General features: G+C 40.7%; 1 protein-coding gene across 1 annotated transcript in view; it reads right to left on the reverse strand.

The window, feature by feature from the left end:
* The window catches only part of LOC138248872 (zinc finger protein interacting with ribonucleoprotein K-like), a 53856-nt gene that overhangs the window by 19495 nt on the left and 10391 nt on the right, over window positions 1-23970 (reverse strand). The window contains exons 2-5 of the mRNA XM_069202839.1: window positions 7641-7767; window positions 6842-6952; window positions 4235-4309; window positions 869-979 (exon numbers count right to left, since the gene is read on the reverse strand). Coding sequence (XP_069058940.1) covers window positions 869-979; window positions 4235-4309; window positions 6842-6952; window positions 7641-7767 — 424 coding nt within the window. The remainder of the gene's footprint in view (window positions 1-868; window positions 980-4234; window positions 4310-6841; window positions 6953-7640; window positions 7768-23970) is intronic.

Below are 23970 nucleotides of genomic sequence, written 5' to 3' on the forward strand. Positions count from 1 at the left end.
AGGACAAAAATGGTAACACAACACATCAAGTTATTTTTAACCCTCTGTTGACCAACCACTATCGGAGATTGTGCATAATCTGTAAAATATTAAAGGAGATCTCTGAGCTCTGGGAGCAGTACGGAGGGTTTAATTTAGCCTGCTAATGTCTTATATATTTTGTTCCTCTGTAGGTTCGGAAATGTTCTAGAATGTTCCAAATATGAAGTAAACGATCACTGAGGTCATGTGACTTTGAGTGAACATAACAGAATGATCGCTTGATGCCCATTTCCAACACGCAGGCGGAGGTCTAGTGTCATTGATCCCTTTGGTTCATCTGATCGACTCCATATTATTTTTAGGGTCCCAGTTTTATGGTATTAATTTTTTTTAACATTTCAGTCTGCATTTATCCATATTTAGTTTTTGGCTATCTCACTGGTATTCATCCTTATTTTGTGTTTTGTGAACAGATGAGGTGATAACTCGTATATTTCTGCATTTATTTAACGATAAACGAGCACTCATACTTTGATGCCTGTCAGGTTTTAGCACATTACACAGCCAAAAATAATACCATAATAAAACCACATTGAATAGTTAGCATAATAGCACAAATAAATGTTGAGATATGCAATAATTTAAGAAAATCTCATTGAGCTTCGTAACTTCCCACGCTGTCAATGTGTACAGCTATTAGTCTGAAAGTCATTAATCTCTGCATGGAGAGTCAATCAAACAAAGTCAAATAATCTGTATTTTTCCACTTTGAAAAATAAATACAGACATGAAACACAATGCTTTCTGTCTGAATCTATAAAAATCAGTAAAAACAGAAAACAGGGGGCCCTACTTATTTTGATTCAAACAGAAAAAGATGACTCACCTTCAGGGCTGAGAAAGCTTTTAACTTCCTCGGGTTTCCGATCACCCGTGGGATAGGTCACGGACTCTTCTTTGATGCCATCTGAGATCATCTCTATAGTCAACGCGTGTTCTGTATAAAAGGAGGTATCAAAGTTTGATTTCACTATCAGTCAGGGGAGCTGGAGCTACAGACTGTGAGCTCACCCACCTCCCCTCTCGTCTCATTACACCCATTGATTTCACAATCAGTCAATGAAGCTGAAGCTATAGCCCTTGACCTCTCTTGAAATCACAACAGGAGATAAGGAGGGAGCTGTGCGCTCCACACGCTCTGCAGAAGTCAACAAACGCAAATCCAATGAGCATGGGGCACAAAAGGATACAGAACAGCTTTGTGTTTCTTATCACCCTAGGCTTTAGATACCAGATGCCTCACCCACGTAACGTGGCATGCTTCATCATAGGCTCACCATACCCTGGTAAGAAGGTAGAAACAGGATACCTGCAAACCTCCAAGATGCGAGTTAGTTCTTAACCTGGACTCTTTCGCCTCCGGGCTTGCTTCATTACATCCATTGATTTCTCCGGAAGTCAAAGAAGCTGAAAATCTGTTCCTGGACCAGTCACCTCCTTGTTCACCTCACTACATCCAGTGATTTTACTGTCAGTCATTGGAGCTGGAGCTATGGTGCTGGACCTCATTCCCAAATCCATCCTCCCTCCCTCTGTTCCTCCCACCCTCCCGCCCTTCTTGTGATACTTGGATGCACTGTGAATTCTGTGTAAACAGGAGCTCATGGGCAAACTGACAACGCATGATATGAATGTTCCCTAATAGTGAGCGGTGTACTAACTGTAGGCAGATTCAGTAAGAGAAGAGCTGAGCTATAAAGGACATCTATGCACGTCAAACATCAATAAATCAATCGATGCAAACCTGGCATCCACATTAAAAGGACAGTGATCTTTACACTGGTGAAAATCACCCAGACATATCTAATGAACTGTAAAGTAGAAGGAAGAAGAAACACAAAAAGAACCTACATGAAGTGTTCTGAAAATGGGACTAAGGGGATGTCTTGCTGAAATGATGGGGTCAAGAGTGAAGCTGCTGTGAATGGAGAACCGTCCAGTCATTGGGGACGCAGTAGTGTAGGAGCTGAGATCTTGATATCCCCGCACTGCAAGGCAGTGAAGTCACTATGACCATAAGTCCACTGGAGGAACTGGCAAAAATAATAAAAACTGGGTTGCTGGCAAAACAAAAGAAACTTGAACACAAGTAAGAATATGTAAGGGGATGGCCCCACCTTTGCTGCTGACTCTTAGACAGCACTACACGTATCCCACATCTTGAATGTTTGAGAGTAGCTTTGAGAAGGAGTAATGTTGCTGCAAGACAAGAGCAAGGCATTGCCTAGCAAAGAAGGAAGATATGGAAGGTAAGCATCAGCAGTAAAGAGCTAGCTGCTTTGAAACAAGCTTTGGTATTAAGCCTACACTTGCAGGCAAATGTACACATTGTGCTGAAGTACAAGTGGCCAGTTGCGAGGGTGCTGCCCCAGAATGAGTGCACCGAGCGTGTGAAGGAGACCAACAGATGCAAGACCACTTTGTAATATATCTACCCTGCTCAGGAATCTGCTGCTGGACATCAGCATTTCTTCAAGGAAGGAGTAAAGCATTGCTGGTAAGTAGTGAATACACATTGGCTTTGAGGGCAATCAAGAGCCTTGGTGGGCACCACTGGGAGGCTCAGTGGGATTGATAAAAGATGCTTTAAGCAGGGTATAGTTTTAATCTAAAAACAATGTTGGTCCACGTGGTACTGTCACATTCTTTAATCATGCTACAACTGCATGCAGTGCAGATCCATGTGCAAACCTGATCCAGCTACGCATGTAGTCCGCAAGTCTGCGGTGCTTCCAAGTTCTAGCCAGCATACAGCTAAGCATTTTGTTCAAAATATAAAAACTATATCTGTTCATTTACCTCATTATAATAATATAAATATAAGGATCATGCCTCAAAACGGATAACCCACTTTACCCCTTTCACAACATGCAACATCGATGAAGACAATACTAGGTTTCCACCTCAAGCAATTCTGAAGCTGACAGAAGAGGCGTGCTTGACTTCCACTGTTCCCTAATTCTATGTCACATCTGTTGTGTTACTGAGCAAACCACGCACTGACAGGCCTCTAAAAATCATAAAAATGTTACTCGACCCACAGGTCGAGTAGCTTGAATAATCTACTCGACTTAACTGTAATGTACTTGACCCTGAAACGGGTCTCAAATTATGTGATCCCAGGTAAATATTGTATTTTCCAGTCACCTTTTTCTTCACTCTCACATATGAAGTATGTGAGTTCAGCATTTCTGCTGTAAAAAAATCCTCTTTTGTTTGATTAAATACACGAAACATTTGCTCCATGTATAATAAATCTAGCCCACATGCAGGGTACACATGATCCATGCATGACTTGCCTCTTAGTTTACTAATTACTTTGCCATCAGAGCAGAAGTGTTTCTCAGTTTATGTTTAAACACTCACTTTTAATAAGTAGATTACTAAAGCATGATGTAGTAGCGCATTGTCATTTACAGATAGTAAATTTCCAAAAAATGTCCAAAAACCTTCCCATTAACTTGCAGCTTCACTGATAAAACTATATAATGTATTAACAATAATCTGTGAAAATTGGGTTTCAGAAAACATTTATCATTTGCACATCACCAAGTAAAGTGTTCTGACTTTTTTTCATCCTATTAAAATATTTTTTGCATCACGCAGAAGTACAAAAAATGGTCTTTCACAGCTACTGAAATATATTTTTAAATGTTTGTAAAGTTTACTTAGTTATATAAATGTTGTGTGTTAGGAACAAACTGATACCAAACGCCTTTCACTTCACATAGGTCAGATAGTTCACCTTACAAAATCCTGTAACTCTGCAGTCAAAAGGAGAAGTATTTGCATTGCAAGAAAACAAACTGACTTTTGACCTCTGTCTCTGAACACAGAGCAAATGTGACAAGAATAAGATTTAATGGCATCGTAATTGCTAATTCAGTTTCTGACTGAACAGAACACCTGTTCTTTGTCCATTCTCCAGAAGGTTTGAGTGGAATCTAAAAATAGCTCGACCTCATAAAATAAAACTCGCCATAGCGAGTAGTCGAGTAGATTTTTTGAGCCCTGATTATATATCGTAAAGGTTTATGACAGGACCTTATAGCATCTGAGTTCATTCTTGCACTCGTTACAAATCACTAAGGACTGGGATGAGGAAGAGAGATGAGGAGGGAATGCTGCTTAGCTCTGAGGAAGGACTGGCCTACCACAGCAACGTAAGAAACCCGGAGCATGTGCTCTTCACCTGAGCTGTGACTGGTGGAGCTTTCTCTTCCTTGCGAGATATAATCTTCCATCAAGCAAAGATCAGACTCTTGGCCTACAAGAGAAGATGACAATTAAGCATCATTAGAGCTGACAACAAAAGACTGTTGAATCATAAAGATGTTGTAAAAATCATTAATGTAATAATTAATGGTTTTATCACAAACAAATGTCTATAAAACAGGTCTTCTACAAGGATAGTAATATTGACTTTTGTAAATCAGGGTTAGCTTTCTGAAGGTGGTTTACGTGTAACCAGGATGGTGCAAATGGGGTTTTTCTTCCCAGGTCAAAACTTAGATATAGCCACAGTACAACAATGATTTAAAATGTTATTAAATACATTTGTTAATCATAACTTTCTTTAAAATAATAATTTATTTTTAGGAGATGTAACAGCAGCATCACCACCATACTGCATTATTATTGACTGCTAAGTAGATACAATTGCCTACAAAGGGTCCATGGTCCCAAATCATCAAATCATCACCAACAAGTATGGGTAACATGAAAGTCAGGGAATCCAGGTGTGTCAATCCTCTGGAAGTCTAATGAACAGTCCTACCCAGTGGCCTCTTTCTGGGAACACCCTCCCACCCTCCCCACCTGACTCGGTCCAATTTAGCTCTGCCAGGTACCCCATACTTCATACATTTCCACGGCCGTCTCCTTCTCTCTTAAATGACATAGTTAGCTTCAATGCTTGGTCCCTTCTCCAGAGCAATCCTTCTCTGGTGGGATGGGATGAATCCCCCCTACTCCTGTGCTACGCCCTTGATCGCTGTCATCAGTCTCAAGTCAACATCATTCTGTACAAGATATCTGATTCAGAACCAAAACACGTAAAACACTTTCTTAATATGAGACAAAACACTATGTGAAATTACTACAATTCAGATCAAACAACCACCTAATTTATATATCACATGAGAAAATGAATTATCTGCCTAGGCTACTGTTCCATCAATTGTCTTAGCCTTCTGGATACAGACATCTAAATGAACCCATCATTTGTCCCCACCCACTTCAGGCAGGCAACTAACATCCTATTCGCTTGTAATAATTATTTGGCTGTAATAAAATTACATATTCACTTTAAAGCTGTTAAGTGATCATTGCCACTAATACAGTGGTGGACACCGACCAAGGGACAAACTTAAAGTATAGTGGACGTGGTCCTCCACCACAAACATGGTGGAGGACCCTGTTTTCCAAACTCATATTTCATTGCTCTATCTTGAATCAGGCAAACCATTGTGTTTCCGACAACAGAGCCTTCTCCCAGTGGAACATTTAGACCTATCAGTCATATCTCCCTAATCCATATTGAGTCTAATGTGGCACCATTTCCAGCCACAAGTCAACTATGATTTCTCTGTGCATGTTGTATGTTCTGATTACCTTCAACGTTGTCTGCCTTTGCCAACTGCCCCCTCAATAAATAGCTCACATACCGTAGGAGAACTGCAAATCAATATAACTGCAGCGCAGAGAAACTCCCGCCACCTTCTAGTACACACCACCATAGTTTTCTCAATGAAAGACTGTCTCTGTCTCTAGCCAGCACAGCTTGTAAATTACCCTACACTCCTGAAATAAAAGCAGCGGGGAGCACACTAAACATACAAGAAACCTCAGCCAACTCTGCCATAGTGATATTTACCCTATTGGTAATACTAAAAGGTGAAAAGTTTCAGGGGCCAAAATAGAGCAGCTATATTTAATATGATTTTGCGTATATTGGTTTCTACCAGGACACGATCATCAAAGGTGAACATTACTCCCAAATATCTAATCAATGATTTCAAAAGGCTGGAGTGGCATGAAACATAACAACACATCACCTTCTACTTTTCATTATTCACTTTATATCACAGAAAGGACTGTGCTGGAAACCAGCAGAATTAGCTGATATCGCCTACTCAACACCCAACTGACAAAGGGGTAACTTTTGGGCCAACAGTCACCCTGGACGAGGGGTCATATATACAATTTGCCTAGGCCAGGTGAGAGAGGCCAGCGCGTTCCAGTCCCTCATTTAATGTAGAAATTCTGACATCAGCCAGCAGTCACCGCACTATTCAGGGTTGCTGTTGGGTTTCTTCCAACTACTAATTTCCTCACTGAGGGAGGAATTCAATACCTGCTGTACCGAGGCCTGTGACGATAGGTTGTAAAGTGATACATAGTTCCACCGGAAGACCGTCTGGCCCACATTTTTTCAATTTTCAAAACCTCAATTAACTTTTTTGCTGTGAAAAGGCCTCTTCCAATGCTGCTATTTACTCTGGGTCTGTCGCTACGGAAATTAAGGGCTGTCAACCATCATTAAACACTCTTCTTATCTCAAGACGCTCTGGGTACATCTCAATGAAGAACTCTAAAAACAACAATTTCATGTTGAAAACTGAAGCCAGCATTATTTCATTTCTAGTCAATACTTGTCTGCTGTGTGTGGGTCTGTTCCTGAGAGGATCTGTACAAGTGCGTGCTTGAGTCCACGAGGAAGCATCAATGCCCATGTGTGAAAGCTGCATAAAATACCCTGCTAGCTTCCTGATGAAACCCTTTTACTCGTCTTACTCACTAGGGAGGTGCTTGTTTCTCTGTCTTCTGTCAGTGTCCTCCTTTCCTGCAGAACAGACACCATCCTTTTCTTTTGTTCTCAATGAAAAGATAGAGTTTGCAATCACAGAACCTGGTTAAAAAAATGAAGGCAATTTTTATAACGATTAACATCTTCTTGAGTTGAGAAGACAAAATATGTAATTGTGGGGTTTGTATAGAGCATGGTTACAGAAATGGGGAGCACGCAGCCTCCACATGCAATGGTAACAACTGACAAGTGTGTACTGCAGGAGAGAAGTGTAGCCTGAGGTGCTTGTGAATTCATTTTATCATTAATAAATACAGTAACAGAACAGATATTAAGCCATTTCAATAATTATACAATTGATTATAATCATCACCTGGTTTATGTAAGTAATTGTGCAAAGACTCTTTGGTGTAAGGGGTGGCCCATTCTGCCGTAAGATAGAAGCTATAGTTTCGGTGTTGGTGGCCCTTTTATTGATTATGTGAGGATTTTGTGTGGGACAAGTGACTAGAAACAGAGAAGTGGGTAATGTGAGGGACGAACAGAAAAGGAGAGGGCTGAGTAGCTGTTTCTTAGTGTTTGCTTTCTGGTCCAAAATCAACAATCAAAAGGAAGTTCATTTCTTATTTATGTTTACAAAATAATCAAAATATAGAAAACTGGAAATACAATGACCATACAGTGAAGGAAAATTCAAAAACCTATTTCTAAACCCTTTACGGGTGCTACATGCTTTCTAGTAATTTACAGACTTTACAAACGTTAGACAGTACATTCAGTGTAACTTTACCCAATGACGTCAAGACTTGGTGAATTTCCTTCATCAGATTTGCATAAAGACCCTCCTGCCATTCGTATAAAAGCTTCCTTTCCTCTTGTGAGAAACAGGCAACAACATGCTGGAACGTAAGCAGCGCCTAAAAGAAGGATTGTAAATAAACATTTATCTTGTGTTCAGAAACTGAAGAGTCTGGCATGACATAGAACAAAATCTGCTCATGTAACACAGGATTTTTTCACTCCAGCTCTTGGGTCACACAAATCCTACATGAAGATACTACAGTGATCAGATGAGCAATGTTTTGTACCCATCACAATCAGAAACCAATGCAGTCTTCCTACACAATCAAGGTCTCCATGGCATGAGCCAGGACTGTGCTCCTGTTAGTGATAACCTAAAAGCACACCTCACACCTATCTATCTAATGAAATGTATGTTGTTGGTGTGAATGAATAACATGTTCATCATTGTGTAATCATATTAAATCATGTAGACTTACAGCCTACCATAATGTAAGGTCTACGTAACATATTTAAAGACTCTGGTAACATGCTAAGTGATTTACTGACTCACAAATTTTAGACAGAAAATGACTGAACTGTTAGAAAGGGCTGCTAAGTGGGAATGTACATTCAGTCACAAGTCAGGAAAGTATATGTGGATGGCTCATCTTTGCTCCACAAGCCGTGCCATGAATATTCTGTGTCTAAGACAGGCCAAAAAATGGTCTAGGGAGATAGGTCGGTGACAGTGTTGTGTTTTGGTTGTTAATCATAGTTCCTTACTCAACTGCATGGTGTGATCTGAGGCAAATTACTTTACTTGTCTTCGCTCAGTTTCCTTATCTGCTAAAACAATGAGCACTGAAAGTTCCAGGGCTTAAGTACTACCAAATAAACAAATAGACACATTATGTTGATTGGCTGTACCTCAAACATTGTGATGCATGTAATTTGTGATTACTGACATAAATTAAAAAGGAAATTAGCTCCTTGAGTAGGACATTGGGAGCCGGACAGCCAATCAAAATGCTAACTTCAGGATCAATAGCTTCCTTTGTAAGACCACAGCAGGGCATTCTCTGCTGCTAGCTCCAGGTCCTCTGGTGTGCAATGGACTGCTGCTACCTTCTCTCTAGCTCGCAGGCAAACACTGGGAAGACAGAGGGTACTGTGGGAGCAGGAGCGGCCTCTAATATGAAATACGGGGTAAAACAAAACCACTCTGAACCTCTGTGGCGCTCCTTCAGCCTCATCCTCCCTCTGAAGCAGCCCATGCAGACATGGCTGTCCATACTCCTCCCCTTGATTCTGCTGCAAAGAAAGTCCAAACAAAGAAAAGCTGAAAATAAACAAAACTGAGTATTTTTTTTTATAATAGTTTTTTTTGGCTGACAGGCATTCCCACTAAGAAAAAATAAGGGGAGGAACCCACACATCCCGTCTGAAAAGAAGCGCCGAAGGAGGCTGCTTTTTTCACCCTATCTTTCTGATGAGAGGCAGCTCCTGCAGAGCCATGGGGGCTAGGGAAGGGTGCTAATAGCCCTACTGTCCCTACCAGCAGAGCAATAACAGCTAATAATTACCACTTTTTGTTCTTGGGTCCATAACTGACAGGAGGGTAATTAAGAACCATTACTGCTCGCAGGTACAAGTTGTGATGCATAATTAGACAATTAGAATGTTGACTGCTACATCAAAAGTACAGGGCCCTCATAGGCACACTATGTTGCTCCCTTTTCCATGCCTCTTCTTATGACATATGTACCCGTGCCGAGAGATAAGAGGGGACAAAATGTGGAGGCGTCCACCTACTCTGTGGCTCCCACTTTCTGTCATGTAGTGAGCTGAGGGTAGAGAGAGCGCGGGAACCTACTTTCCAAATTATTCAGTTTCTTACTTGTAAGAAAGAGAGATCAAGAAATGCCTTTATAGATGCAGAGAAAGCATTTGACCATGTGACCACTGGAAGGAAAGAAGAGAGTAGACATAACTTCCCATTTCAATAGGTCAATTCTCAAGATCTCTGCTCAACGGTACTCGATGCTCAGGGACGTAGCTTGAAAAGTAAGATTGAGGGGGATGCAAGCTTCAGATTTCCCAACAATCACACTTGTATAGCTTGTGAAAATACATTACAGGAAGCAGGGCACGAGAGGGGGCTTCACAGGCAAAGGAAAGAGAGAGGAATGTGGATTATTTGGGGTACTTAAAACACAATAGTTTTCAAACTAACCACGTTTTAAGGCAAAGGCGAGAGAAAGAGAGCGTGTGTGTTTTGCCGATGTAGGCATGTAAAAATCCAGGGCAAAATCCGTTGGACTTCTCACCATACCCAACTGAAAGCACCTGTATTCATCTATTTACTATAGAATAATTTTTTTAGGTGGGTGTAACACCCACAAACACTCCGGGAGGAAAGTTAATTCATCCATCCCCCCTAATGGTTGGCTTTGATTACTACATTTTAAATTTACACACCATACCTACCACACGCCCTTCAATTTATTCAAACTCAAGTTGAAAGTGTAACATTTCAGAAGCAAATTATGCTCATGTGGCATGGTACTGTATGCTAATCTACACGTTTTGTGATAAAGTGTTTCGAATGCTATAGGACATGACAGACCCGACCCTCATACCGTCCCTGAAAATGGGCCAATTGGGATGTACCATGTCTGTGGAAAAAAGTGTCAATACCCCTCGTAAGAGTCAAAATGACGATTGGCCTGTGTGTGACAGAGACCACACTCCAACAGTTAAGCTGTAGTTAAAAGATAGGATATACTACAATGAGCAACTGGAGGTCAATTATTCTACAATCCCGCAGGCGCTTCGTCCACACAAAATCTGGATCCCCTTGCAAACCTATTTACTGAGCCATGATGTGTTGCATTTGTGACTGACAATGAGCCGGTAAGACGGATGGAAGAGGGAGTGGGGACAAGAGGAAGAACAGGTATTGACTCTTAGGCTGTCCTGAGGATCAACAGGCGGTACATAGTCACAACTTTTGTACTTGTACAATGGGTTAATGCCCATCTTGGACATGGGCTCTGCAGCTTACTTTTTTCTGGGGCGTACTTGTCAATACCAGAGGGCATCCATTGATACAGACTATTTAAGGAGAAGCTTTCCAGAATGTGATCCATGTAAGCTACTGAAATGCTTGTTCTTGTACATGAATGCACTGTACATTCTTGTTGTCTGTCTGACTGTTTATGGAAAGTCAATAAAAAGAATAAGAAAAAAATGATATCACCCTTGTCCTTTGAACTATTTTACAGCTTTTTAGATTTTAGTTCCACATAAAGAATTTTCGCAATCATAAAAATTTGCCAATTTGCCATCCAATCTCCTAATTTTTTTTCTTTAGTCAGACTTTCAATTGTTTTAGTCCTTTGACATTTAGAAACAGAACAGTAAATGGTTAATAAAAATAGTGGTAGACTGCGGTAATTTAGTGCACAATTAATTACTGGGGTTAGAATTAGGTTGACTGCTTGTTTCCAGCACCACCACATTTACGTCTGGGGATTTCTGTGTCAGAGCTACTATCCGCTTCACAGCAGCATCAAGATTTGTCCCGGCACACATTCTGATTTGGTCCCATTAAAAGAATGACCTGAAACAATATTCTAAGATCACTTACTGTTGGAAAACAAGTTTTCACCTCTAAAATAATGAGTACTATTTCACCTTTGCAAGTATTGTTATAAACCTGGCCTCCTCTAAGTACCTCTTTTTGTCCAAGGGCAATTAGCAGTGTTTTTATAGAGAGAAGACAGTAATGGTGACACAATGGTAACCTTTTCTAGTACCAAAATATAGTGTGAAGGACTCCAAAGAGGAGCCATTTTGTTTTGATGGCTGTTTTGTTGCCTGCAAAGAGTTATTATATACTTGATAATGGTATGACCTAGGCTAAATGTTACCATAAATGAACAGAGAAAGAAAATGAGAAGTTAAAAAAAGACTTCTTGATAACATTAGTGACACTGTCACTGATGAAAGGGTTTGGAATAAAGTTTGGTACTAATGATCATGTAGCCAAATAGTCTTATGTTGTCACTTGACAATCTATCCGTGAGGCAGCTGGTTTAAGAAGGGCCTACTGGGCAAGATCATTAGTAGTTTTATCCTGTTAACTAAGATTTTAGCATTTACGTTCAGTCAGTCAGAATAGTTTATTTCAGTTACTAAACACAAAACATTAAAACAACATTTATCATCCACACATAACTTGTGTAATTAATAATTCCTATTTATTTACAAAATAAATGCAATTTAGCCTGACACAAGATTAATACTAGTCACATATCATGTACGTAATGGTATTGTTTAGTTGTTTTATTACGATAGAGAGATGGTCTCTGCAAATTAATTCAGTGGGTGTCAGACCAGAAGCATTTTTGTGTATGATGGACCTGATTTTGTAAGTGAAAAAAGAAACTGATTGCATTTGGAGGATGAAGGATATTGTAGGAAATGTCAAGGGACAGAGTAGAATTGGCATGGATATCTTGGGATAAAGACCCTACAGGACTGAACGCGCTGACAAGTTCTCTAGTATGTAGTCTGCTTCGGTACAGAGAATGACTTATCTATATCACTTCATCATGGAGTTAAGCTTGATGCAACACCTCAGTGGCTGGAGCTCAGTTGGGCCTGTTCTGTGTTACATTAGTATTATTATGATTTTTAGCGAGGGATTAATTAAGGAAAGGCTTGACTACATTTTGTGCCTTGTAGTTTTAGCTGAAATGGAGCAAGGCTGTCAGTTTCTGGGTGAACATCGTCATATTCCCTCAAAACAACTTCAGTATCTGTATATGGATCAAGCTGACATGGGCCTTATTTAGTAACTGGTGGACAGGATAGCATTATAAATTTGGCAAAAGGGACATCCGCCAAGTTTTGGCAGAGTACAATAAGACCTTAAGGGCCTGATTTTGACCCTGGCGGACGGCGGAGGCCGTCCGCCAAGGTACCGCCGCTGAATGACCGCACCGGCCATTTAGACATTTCCTCCGGCCCAGAGGAAATGCCCCTGCAACGAGGACGCCGGCTCAGAATTGAGCCGGCGTAGTTGCAGGGGTGCGACGGGTGCAGTTTGCACCCGTCGCGTATTTCAGTGTCTGCTTAGCAGACACTGAAATACTTTGCGGGGCCCTCTTATGGGGGCCCCTGCCGTGCCCATGCCATAGGCATGGGCACGGCAGGGGCCCCCAGGGGCCCCGCGGCACCCCCTACCGCCATCCTGTTCCTGGTGGGCGAACCGCCAGGAACAGGATGGCGGTAGGGGGTGTTAGAATCCCCCATGGCGGCGCAGCAAGCTGCGCCGCCATGGGGGATTCTAAGGGCAGCGGTAAACCGGCGGGAGACCGCCGGTTTGCCTCTTCTGACCGCGGCTGAACCGCCGCGGTCAGAATGCCCTGCAGGGCACCGCCAGCCTGTCGGCGGTGCTCCCGCCGACCCTGGCCCCGGCGGTCAGAATGACCCCCTAAGTCTTGATCAAATAAGGTCTGCAAGAGCAGTAAGTTTTAGGTTTTCCTGTATGCATAACCATGTTTTCTTAAAAACATTATCACTGGATGATGAAAAGACTGCAAAGGTGTCTGGGGGGATAATGTTGTTGTAAAAAAACTAGATTGGAGGCTCTCTATTCATTTTTATACAACATGAATGTATTTACTGGATTATCTTCAAAGCTTTTTTGACTTTCCAAACTCTTATGTTTTGACCCAGTATACATATCTGATCAAGTTTTAAAAGATCTCTATCTAAGCCATATACATTTTCTATGATTTAATTCATCACATTGCACAATCATCTTAAGGATTACATGTTCACAAGTTTCCAAACATTAAAATAACTCTATAAAGTTTTTTAAAAAACATTTAGCCTTCCATGTATTTATGATATTATTCTAAATAGGAAGTTATACAGTCTCCTTGAAATTAATTCTCAGCTAACATATGCTTTCTATGCAGAAAATAAAAAAGTGTTGAAATTAAACATATAGACATCAGAGAAGAACATAAGGATGTTGTAATACACAGGTTCTTTCCAAATCATTACAATTATTCCAATTATTTTAATTGCCAAGAAAACTCAAGATTAATACCCATAGACACAAGAGAAACTGAAGTTGTTTTTCATATGCAAACGCTACATGTCTGGAACCTATTACCTCTTGATGAACCCTATTTTAATATTTGTTTACTACCATATTTATAAGTAAAGAACCAAAAATGTTTCCATACATATATATCGTCCACTGTATACCCGACTTGTAACACATTTTCAAAAATGAAAAGCAGTCCCAGAAGTAATTCACCTCCACACTGTTTGACATGGGATGACATTATTTTGGACGTACCTATCGAGCAAACGGAAACTGAAAAATACTGCATCTAACTTAAAATGATTAGATACCAACAACGTTTAAGTGAGACCAACATATAAGTACTCTAAATAAAGACTGAAGGAAAAAACTAAAAGTATTTTACTAGTATTTTTAAAGTATTTTTTATGCAAATGTTAAACAGCAGAACAATGTAAAATATGCTTATTATCGAGATATTTGTCATCAGCTATCTAATTACCAGGTGTTTGTTTACTTAAAAATAATAAACAACATTTCACAATGCCAAATGTCTAACTTGCGTTTAATGCAATATAGCAAACAGTATAGCAAAATTATTAAAAGACAACTGTCATTTAAACTGACCAGAGCGCTCGCTTGAAAACAGTCAGTTGAAGCAAAACGCTAAAATACATAAAAGGACAGTTTATGTAGGTTTTGTCTCAATACAAGTCTATGGAACCTAATTGTACAATCTTGAATAACATGACATTTGGGCCTTTTAGGATCATGAAAATTATTAAGCATTTTTAACGTTAAATAATTTTTCAAACCCACACAAAATGATATCTAAATCTGCTCATAAAATATTGATACACTCTATGTCATATACATGTAACACAGCAATACTGTAATACATAGGAATACATAATTATAATACATAGCAGTACATGATTAGGTTTTCACAGTTTTATCCTTAGAACAATTTACAAGATTGACAAAACTTGCAAACTTGTTGAAAAAAATGTAAATCAAAAGGGAAAAAAAACAAAATCCAGATCTAGTTTGGAAATGAAACTTATAGCCCCTTTCACAATATCATGCAGTTATGAAGGTCATCCTCTAAGACCCAACTCTCAAAGGTTTAACCCAGAGTAAGTTAGCTTATTGTGTGTAGCGTCTCAAGCTAAAATGCTATTTATGTCTTAAATTTGTGGCCCAAAAAAGGGTTTAGGACTTGAACATATTTTGTATAGAAACATTTTTGTTATTATTGTAAACAATCCAATCAGTTGATCATTTGGAATAAACAGCATGTACATGGTACAACCCAGTATCCTACCTTCCCCCCACTGTGGCATCTTATGGATAGAAATTATCTTACTGTTCCATTCCAACCTCATCCGTCTAGGCCCTGGTGTGTCTACCATTTCTTCCAGACTTTCTTGTATTTGCAGGGACATCCCCTAGCCATATATATTGTTTCTTCTACCTTAGATGGGGCTACAGGGGAGTTCCCTTTTAGCCATCAGCATGTCAAGCCCACCAGTGTCCTATCTCCCCGGGGACCCACGAGATCATCCAGCATGCCCAACAGCGCAATCCCAGGATGTGCCTCAATGTGCAAACTCAACACGCAGGCCTAAAATAGTTATGACAGTGTTCCAATATGTGTGGATAACAAGGCACGATCATAACATATGGTAAAAAAAACCTTCCCCACCTCCCCCCCCTGGGATCCTGGCATCTGACTCAGGGTGAGGAAGCACAGGTTCCAGCCTTACGTAACCGGAGGGGTGTGAGATATTCCTGGTGAAGACTGTACGAGCCAGAGCTTCGCTGAGATCCCCAATACGCAGGGAGCTATTCAGGCATCCCGCCAGTCAGCCCCGCCCAGGGCTCCTACTCATCCTTCGCCCTCAAAGGACCCATCAGGGCAGGGGAGTGTGATACCAGGGTATTGTAAATAAGCAAAATTCCACCTCTCCCCAAGTGACCCATAGGTATGTGGCAGAACTTGGACATTTAAGATGAAAACAACCTTAGTCCAATCAGGTCTGTCAGCAACTTTCAAAGTTGTATGCCCAGTGAAAGGCACACGGCGAAAGTCAATGGCCAGACTGGTCTTGGTATCCAAAAACCATCTGCACAGCGATCAAATCAAATCATTAACATTTATAAAGCGCGCTACTCACCCGTGCGGGTCTCAAGGTGCTAGGGGAAAAAGGGGGGGGTTATCGCTGTTCGAACAGCCAGGTCTTTAGGAGTCTCCGGAAAGCGGAGTGGTCCTGGGTGGTCCTGAGGCTGGTGGGGAGGGAGTTCCAGGTCTTGGCCGCCAGGAAGGAGAAAGATCTCCCACCCGCCGTGGAGCGGCGGATGCGAGGGACAGCAGCGAGTGCGAGGCCAGAGGAGCGGAGGAGGCTGGTGGGGACGTAGAAGCTGAGGCGTCTGTTGAGGTATTCCGGTCCCTTGTCGTAAAGGGCTTTGTGTGCGTGGGTGAGAAGTCGGAAGGTGATCCTTTTGCTGACAGGGAGCCAATGCAGGTGTCTCAGGTGTGCGGAGATGTGGCTGCTGCGGGGTATGTCGAGGATGAGGCGGGCCGAGGCGTTTTGAATGCGTTGCAGGCGATTTTGGAGTTTGGCTGTGGTCCCGGCGTAGAGGGTGTTGCCGTAGTCCAGGCGGCTCGTGACGAGGGCATGGGTCACGGTTTTTCTGGTGTCGGCGGGGATCCAGCGGAAGATCTTGCGGAGCATGCGGAGGGTGAGGAAGCAGGCGGAGGACACGGCGTTGACTTGCTTGGTCATGGTGAGAAGAGGGTCCAAGATGAAGCCGAGGTTGCGGGCGTGGTCTGTGGGGGTCGGTGCGGTGCCGAGGGTCGTGGGCCACCAGGAGTCGTCCCAGGCGGACGGGGTGTTGCCAAGGATGAGGACTTCAGTTTTTTCAGAGTTCAGCTTTAGGCGGCTGAGCCTCATCCAATCTGCGACGTCCTTCATACCCTCTTGTAGGTTGGTCTTGGCGCTGGCGGGGTCCTTGGTGAGGGAGAGTATAAGTTGGGTGTCGTCGGCGTAGGAGGTGATGATGATGTCGTGCTTGCGTACGATGTTGGCGAGGGGGCTCATGTAGACATTGAAGAGTGTCGGGCTGAGTGATGAGCCTTGGGGTACGCCGCAGATGATCTCGGTGGGTTCTGAGCAAAACGGAGGGAGGTAAACTCTTTGGGAACGGTTTGAGAGGAAGGAGGCGATCCAGTCCAGGGCCTGGCCTTGGATCCCGGTGGAGCGGAGGCGGGTGATTAGGGTGCGGTGACAGACGGTGTCAAAGGCAGCCGAGAGGTCGAGCAGAATGAGGGCAACTGTTTCACCGTTGTCAGTGACTGAGATGAGGGCGGTTTCAGTGCTGTGGTTGGTTCGGAATCCGGTTTGTGAGGGGTCGAGCAGGTTGTTGTCTTCCAGGAAGGTGGTCAGCTGTTTGTTGACGGTCTTCTCTATTACTTTGGCTGGGAAAGGCAGAAGAGAGATGGGGCGGAAGTTTTTTAGGTCGCTCGGGTCAGCCGCAGGTTTCTTTAGTAGGGCGTTGACTTCGGCGTGTTTCCAGCATTCGGGGAAGGTAGCAGAAGAAAAAGAAGAGTTGATGACGGTCTGGAGGTGCGGGGCGATGATGTTGTCGGCTTTGTTAAAGATGAAGTGCGGGCAGGGGTCTGAAGGGGCGCCGGAGTGGGTAGAGTTCATGATGGATTTGGTTTCTTCCGTGTTGATATGGGACCAGTTGTTGAGGGTGATGGCCGTGGATGCCGGTTCGGTGGTGTATGGTTGGGTCTGGTGTCCGAAGCTGTCGTGGAGGTCGCTAATCTTGCGATGGAAGAAAGTGGCGAGGGATTCGCACAGATCCTGTGAGGGCGTGACGGCGTTGGCGTTGGCGCTGGGGTTGGAGAACTCCTTGACGATGCTGAAGAGCTAGCTGAAGCGATAGCTAATATTTTTTGTATGAAAGGCACACTTTTCAGTTATGTAAAGTAACTCACAAGCAATATTATGACCAAAGTGAATGCTCCCTAATCTGTTAATCTGTCTTCTTTCTGATTTGTTAAATGCAGCTTCCAAAATCTTATTCATCTATTTGAAAGCCCAGAAAACATACAGGATTTATATCTTTGATGGCCTTTACAAAATATTTTCGTCAAAGCAACATTTGAATCTATGTTCTTTCATATGTTGCTTCAATTCTCTTTTGGTCAAGCCCACATATACTTTACTTTCCATAGAATATTTACAACAAAAACAACGCTTACATAAAAAAAAAAACAAGCAGAAAATTGGGAAGCTAGTCTTCTGTTTTATTTTCCCTTATGGGTTTCAAAGTATGATTTGGACAAAATATTTGTGAAAGGGATCCGGTTCTATGATAACAGGGTTGGGAGTTAACACTTTTTCCAAATCATGATGCAATTTAAAAAGATGCCAGGGTCTCTTCAGACTGGAGAAACATTTGTAGTACATCGTACTGTGTCTTACTTTTCAATGATTTTCTTTTTCCTTGTCTGCCAACAAATCAATCCAATTGACTCTGTCTGCTTTTGTCTTAGTGTCGCCACACAATATCTTATCTGGATAACTCCCATTCCTGAATTTTATTATTATATTATTTTCTGCTTCTTCACAAACGGCAGTAGTGCTACAGTTACGTTTAGTTTAAAGTAACTCCCAAAAGTGTAAATTGTTGATTTGGTATGTGGGGTGAACACATGGTAATGTCCGATTCCTGACATAAAGCTCAATATCTGTTCTGAGGATATTCCAAGGAACATTTGACATTGTGGTCATTGCTGTTCTTAAACCTGCTGTACTCTATTAATTGTTTAATGGTGCTGTTCCAAAATACCAGTACATCACTGACTTCACCCTTGTGTTGTTCAGGTGTGTTCCCACTCAAACCAACCCATAAACAAGTTGGTGTAAGAGAGAACAAACCTGGAGCCCTTTGTTGTTCCTGGTTTGGAGTAGCATACCTTTGAGTGATACAAAAAATAGTTATTTCTAAGTACAAAGTCTGTCAAATCTAGTGGCATGTGTACATGCAGAAAATAACAATCTGATCTTGTATACAGGAAACATTTCAAAGCAGCTGTTCCTTTCTCATGTTCTATGACTGTACATAAACTTTAATCATCCATGGTCATACGAATATAATTGTTCTGCCACAGCATGTCATATACTTATTTTAGGAAATGTATCTTCACTGAAGAAGATAATATCTCAACAAAAAGGTACATGGTAGGTATTGATATATTCTGAAATTCTTTAAGTACAATTACCCATTCCTAACATAATAGGCCAAGCTGAGGGCCTGAGGTTTTATATTACCTTTGTGGGTTTTAGCGAGAAAATATATCACTGGCAATCATGGGAATTTGGTGTTCAGATATTAACATTCTTGGTCTGGTATACTGTCATTTAGATAGTTTTTAAGTTTAATCTGTAACATTCTGTATGTTTCATTCACAGTAGTCATATTTGTAATGTCATACTTGTTAGTCATTCATAATTACCTGTGTGCTACATTAACATAATCTACTATATTCATAATAAGGTTACCTTCTTCATCAGCGTTCTGTATGACATTAGAATTATTCCTGTGCCTGTTTAATGCTTCATATTTTTGTTTATTCAGATCTTTGGATATTTTTAAAAATGTAACTTCAAGGTCTTTATTTACCACACTGAAAAATACATCAATCATATTGTCAGCTTTAAAGACTGATGTAAATGTGGGCCTATTCTTTACAGCAGACACAAAATAATTAAGCTTTGTTACATTTGCTGATGATTATTAACAGCTGTTTGTAGGCATCGTGCACTTTGCATGATTGTCATACTGATTTAGCCTGATGAAGATTTTCATTTTCTGAATATTCCGTTATCAAAAAAGAAGTAAGGGTTCGGTTTCCTAATCAATGAATCTGGAGACCCTCCTTGAACTTGGTTCTATTTAAACGCTGTTTATTGTGAACTGTTATATGTAGGTACCCACTTTTAGAAGGTCAGCAAGAAGCTGAGATTGTCTGCCATGAAACACTAAGCTGAGTGCTGTTGGGAATTACATAGTGAAGTTTATTGACCATTTACAACACAATGATCCTTTTGGACCCTAAAGTACACTTTTTGCTGCTTTGCAATCTCATTTTCTAGACTCTCTATATATATTTTGCTCCTAATGTAAACTATGAATGGGTATACTTTTTTGAAGAAATGCATTACTTAATGTAATGTATTGGTACTGCAAATTATGTACAGAGATCAGTTGCTAAGTACCCAGTAGGTCATTGTGGAGCTAACAACCTTTCATGAAACCAAAAAGACTATATGGAAAATCTCTCTCTCTCTCTCTCTCTCTCTCTCTCTCTCTATATATATATATACAAAAACAAACAGTTGCAAGCAACTTCACCACCGCACTCCAGGAGGAAATTATTTATTTTTATTGCAGTCAGGATTAAATCACCATCCTTCACCACTATATATATATAAATATAATGTAATATTGTGCCATACACTGGAAAAGAGTATACTTTTTATGGGGGTAAAGGCTCTTCTATCTCATGTGAATCTGATGATATGTTAGAGTTATGTTATCCTTAAGCATACATTTTTTGTTAATGTTTTGTTCGTGTCTTGTGGTGACCGGCCATCTATCAGTCAAGGTAAGCAAGCACTTTTGTGCTGTTTAATGCTTCTCCTTATCTCACTCTCCTGTTGCTAATAATATGTGTTTTCTGTTCTGCAGACTGGTCTGCTTCTATATGCCGCTGTTATTTATCTCACTGTCTTGAGCAAACAAGTGGAATTTACGTATTGGAGTACTTCCCTCTATGGGATTGCAGGGTTCAACTGTGAGGTGATGTGAAGCCTCTCTAACTCTTAGCATCAATGGGGCAGTCTTTTTATGACTGGATGTTTGTTTAGGTCTTAAGCAATGATGCTTAAGTGTAAGAAGTCTGTTCCTTTATGCTATTGCTAAGTGGTGTTTGGGATAAAAAAAAAAACATGTGGCTGAATCTAGGATTACACCTTTAGTACCCAAGAATTAAAGCAAAGACCATCAAAGTTGATGGCATGTCGCTACAAATGGAGTACATCATTTTTGATATTTGGAGTACCTTAAATTAGGAATCCTTGATATTAAGCAATTTTTTCAGTTGTATAAAACAGGACTGTCGCCTGAATCCAATAGAGAGCTTTAGATAACATTACACACTTTTAAGCATGGGTTAAGATTAAGTAATTCACCAAGAATCACAGGATGTTGAGCTGAGGCAGTGATTTGAACCTGGGTCCACAGTTCCGAAGTCAGCCGTTCTAGCCTTTAGACCACTTCCCCTTCCAACAAAATTCAATGGTTGTATTGTGAGCTTAGCAAGAAGGAGGGGGTATGCATGTCCTGTCTTCCCCCGAGAATTTATGAGGCAAAGAGTGGAGTCACAGCTATGTATGAGGTTGGTGTATTCAGATATGTTGAAACAAATTTGTTGCAAATAGAAACTAGCATTGGGAAAGCCAATAGGTTTCGCCTTTGTTTTTTCTTTTCCACTATCTAACTGCATTATAAATATTAGAAAAGTGTTATAATATTGTTTGTTTTAAATTTGATAAATGGTTAATAATTGTTCATGTTGTTAATTAATTCAACATACATCACAACATAAACAACTACTAACGGTTTATCTAATTCAAAACAAACAATATTATAAGATTTTTCTAATATTTATAATCCAGTTAGATGGTAAAACAGAATGCTAAAGAAAAAACAAAGGCGAAACCTATTGGCTTTACCACTGCTTGTTTTTTCATATGGTTATGGGGCATTGATATTTTTTGGTTAATTATTAGGATTTGATTGTTTTAAAAAGAAATGTAACTTTGTATAAAATACAATACCAACGTCAAGTGCTAAAATGCCCTTGTACTAAGTTTGCAGGATCTAAAATAGGAACAAAATTTAGAGAAATGCCCTCAACAAACAATTAAAGAGACTGAAAAGAACAGCAATGATGAGCGCCATGATTGTCAAAAGAGTAAATGTTTCAGTGGAAAATAAGGCCCGAGATGGTTTTAGGATTACACTGCCTTAGCATTCAGTGAGCGCATAATTAAATATAGCAGCCGCGTGTTTGAACCGAGAGATTTGGGCACCGGCGCCTTTATATTTACAAATTAAGCACTGCTCGTAAGTAGGCAGAGTGTTTCTTCCAGGCACAGGCGATGAGAGGACCAAAATATACACATAAGCTACACCAACAGAAACTGAGATAGCTCAGTGTGTTGACTGCATGCATCTAAATAGGAACCGAACTGCACAGCACCAAAAGAATCTGTATTTCCACTGTATAGTCACTCCTCCAAATGAATTAAAGGGGCCCAAGATGGTTTTAGGATTACGCTGCCTCAGCATTCAGTGAGTGCACATTTAAATGCAGCAGCCGCATGTTTCAAAGGAGAGCTTTGGGCACCGGCGCCTTTATATTTACAAATTAAGCTCTGCTTGTAAGTAGGCAGAGTGTTCATCCTAGCATGGGCGATGAGAGGACCAAAATATTTCTAGAAAACGATGTCAACATATGCATAAGCTACACAAACAGTAACTTAGATACCTCAGTGTGTTGAATGCATGCATCTAGAAGGGAACAGAAAATGAACAGCAACAAAAAAAAACTGTTTTTCCACTGTATATTCACTTTTCCAAATGGATTAAAGAGGCCCAAGACGGCTTTACGATTATGCAGCCTCAGTATTCAGTGTGTGCACATTTAAATGCTGCAGCTCCGTGTTCCATAGGAGAGCTCTGGGCACCGGCATGTTCATATTTACAAATTAAGCAGGGCTTGTAAACAGGTAGAGTGTCGATGAGAGGACATCAGGGGCGATGAGAGGACAAAAATATTTGTAACAACGATTTAAACATACAATTAAGCTACACCAGTGGTTCCCAACCTGTGGTCCGGGGACCCCTGGGGATCCGCGAAGCCGTCTCAGGGGGTCCACGAGAGCCTAGAAAATTAAAAAATATTAACAAATATTGACAAATTAGGTGCCCAGCTTCCAGTAATGACTCAGACGGGGGTCGCCAGATTCCCATGATGATTCAGTGGGGGTCCCTGGGTTCCATTAATGTTAAAGTGGGGGTCCACAGAAATCAAAAGGTTGGGAACCACTGAGCTACACCAACAGTAACTGAGTTAGCTCAGTGTGTTAAACACATGCATCTGGAAGGGGAACAAAAAATGTACGGCACCAACAAATTCTGGCCCATATTTATACTTTTTTAGCGTCGCATTTGCGTCATTTTTTGATGCAAAATCGACACAAACTTACAAAATACAATGGTATTTTGTAAGTTTGCGCCGCTTTTGCGTCAGAAAATGATGCGCTAAAAAAGTATAAATATGGGCCTCTGTGTTTCCACTGTATATTCACTTTTCCAAATGGATTAAAGAGGCCAGAGATAGCTTTAGGATTACATTGCCTCAGCATTCAGTGTTCGCACATTTAAATGCAGACCTGTCAAAGACCAGCGCTCATTCGCGAAAAGTGGAAAAAAACGGAGGAAAGAGTAAACAGGACGCGTTGCTGCTGGCTCTTTAAACACTGAGATGTTATCATATGCTCGAAAACTTTTGAAATACGACAAATTGAATCACTTATAAACACTGTAAAATACAGTTGCTATGTAAATACTGATTCCAAATGTAACCTTAAAAAAACACTAACATTCACTAATACAGAGCTTGTGTGATATAAAAATAAAAATAAAAAAAAATGGAGCAAAAATGCTCACAACAAACAATAATAACTAATAAAAAAAACTGCATTTATAAGTACACACATTTTCATAACAAAGTTGGAGCGGCATGAATAATAATTGAATATACATGCAACAATCAAAAATATGGTTTTGCTCAAAAGTATAAAGCACTCGATAATTGAACTAAATTCAACAAATAAGTACTGTCATGTGTATAAATACCCAAAAAACTAATTTCTCAAGTTGTTCAATATGCCCAAAACAATTCAGAAGACCATATGAAATGTAACAGTAAAAAATGTATTGAAACAATATTACCCAAAAAAGGAAAAGGCAATGCGACAAACAATCACACTCGAATTATAACTTCAGTTCCGAAGTATATATCCACTCAACAATCAAGCTAAATTCCAAAGAAACAAGTAGGTCCGTTATGGCGGATAAAGTCTAAAGTAGA

The sequence above is a fragment of the Pleurodeles waltl genome, chromosome 8 (assembly GCF_031143425.1).
Source record: "Pleurodeles waltl isolate 20211129_DDA chromosome 8, aPleWal1.hap1.20221129, whole genome shotgun sequence".
NCBI classification, from domain to species: Eukaryota; Metazoa; Chordata; class Amphibia; order Caudata; family Salamandridae; genus Pleurodeles; species Pleurodeles waltl.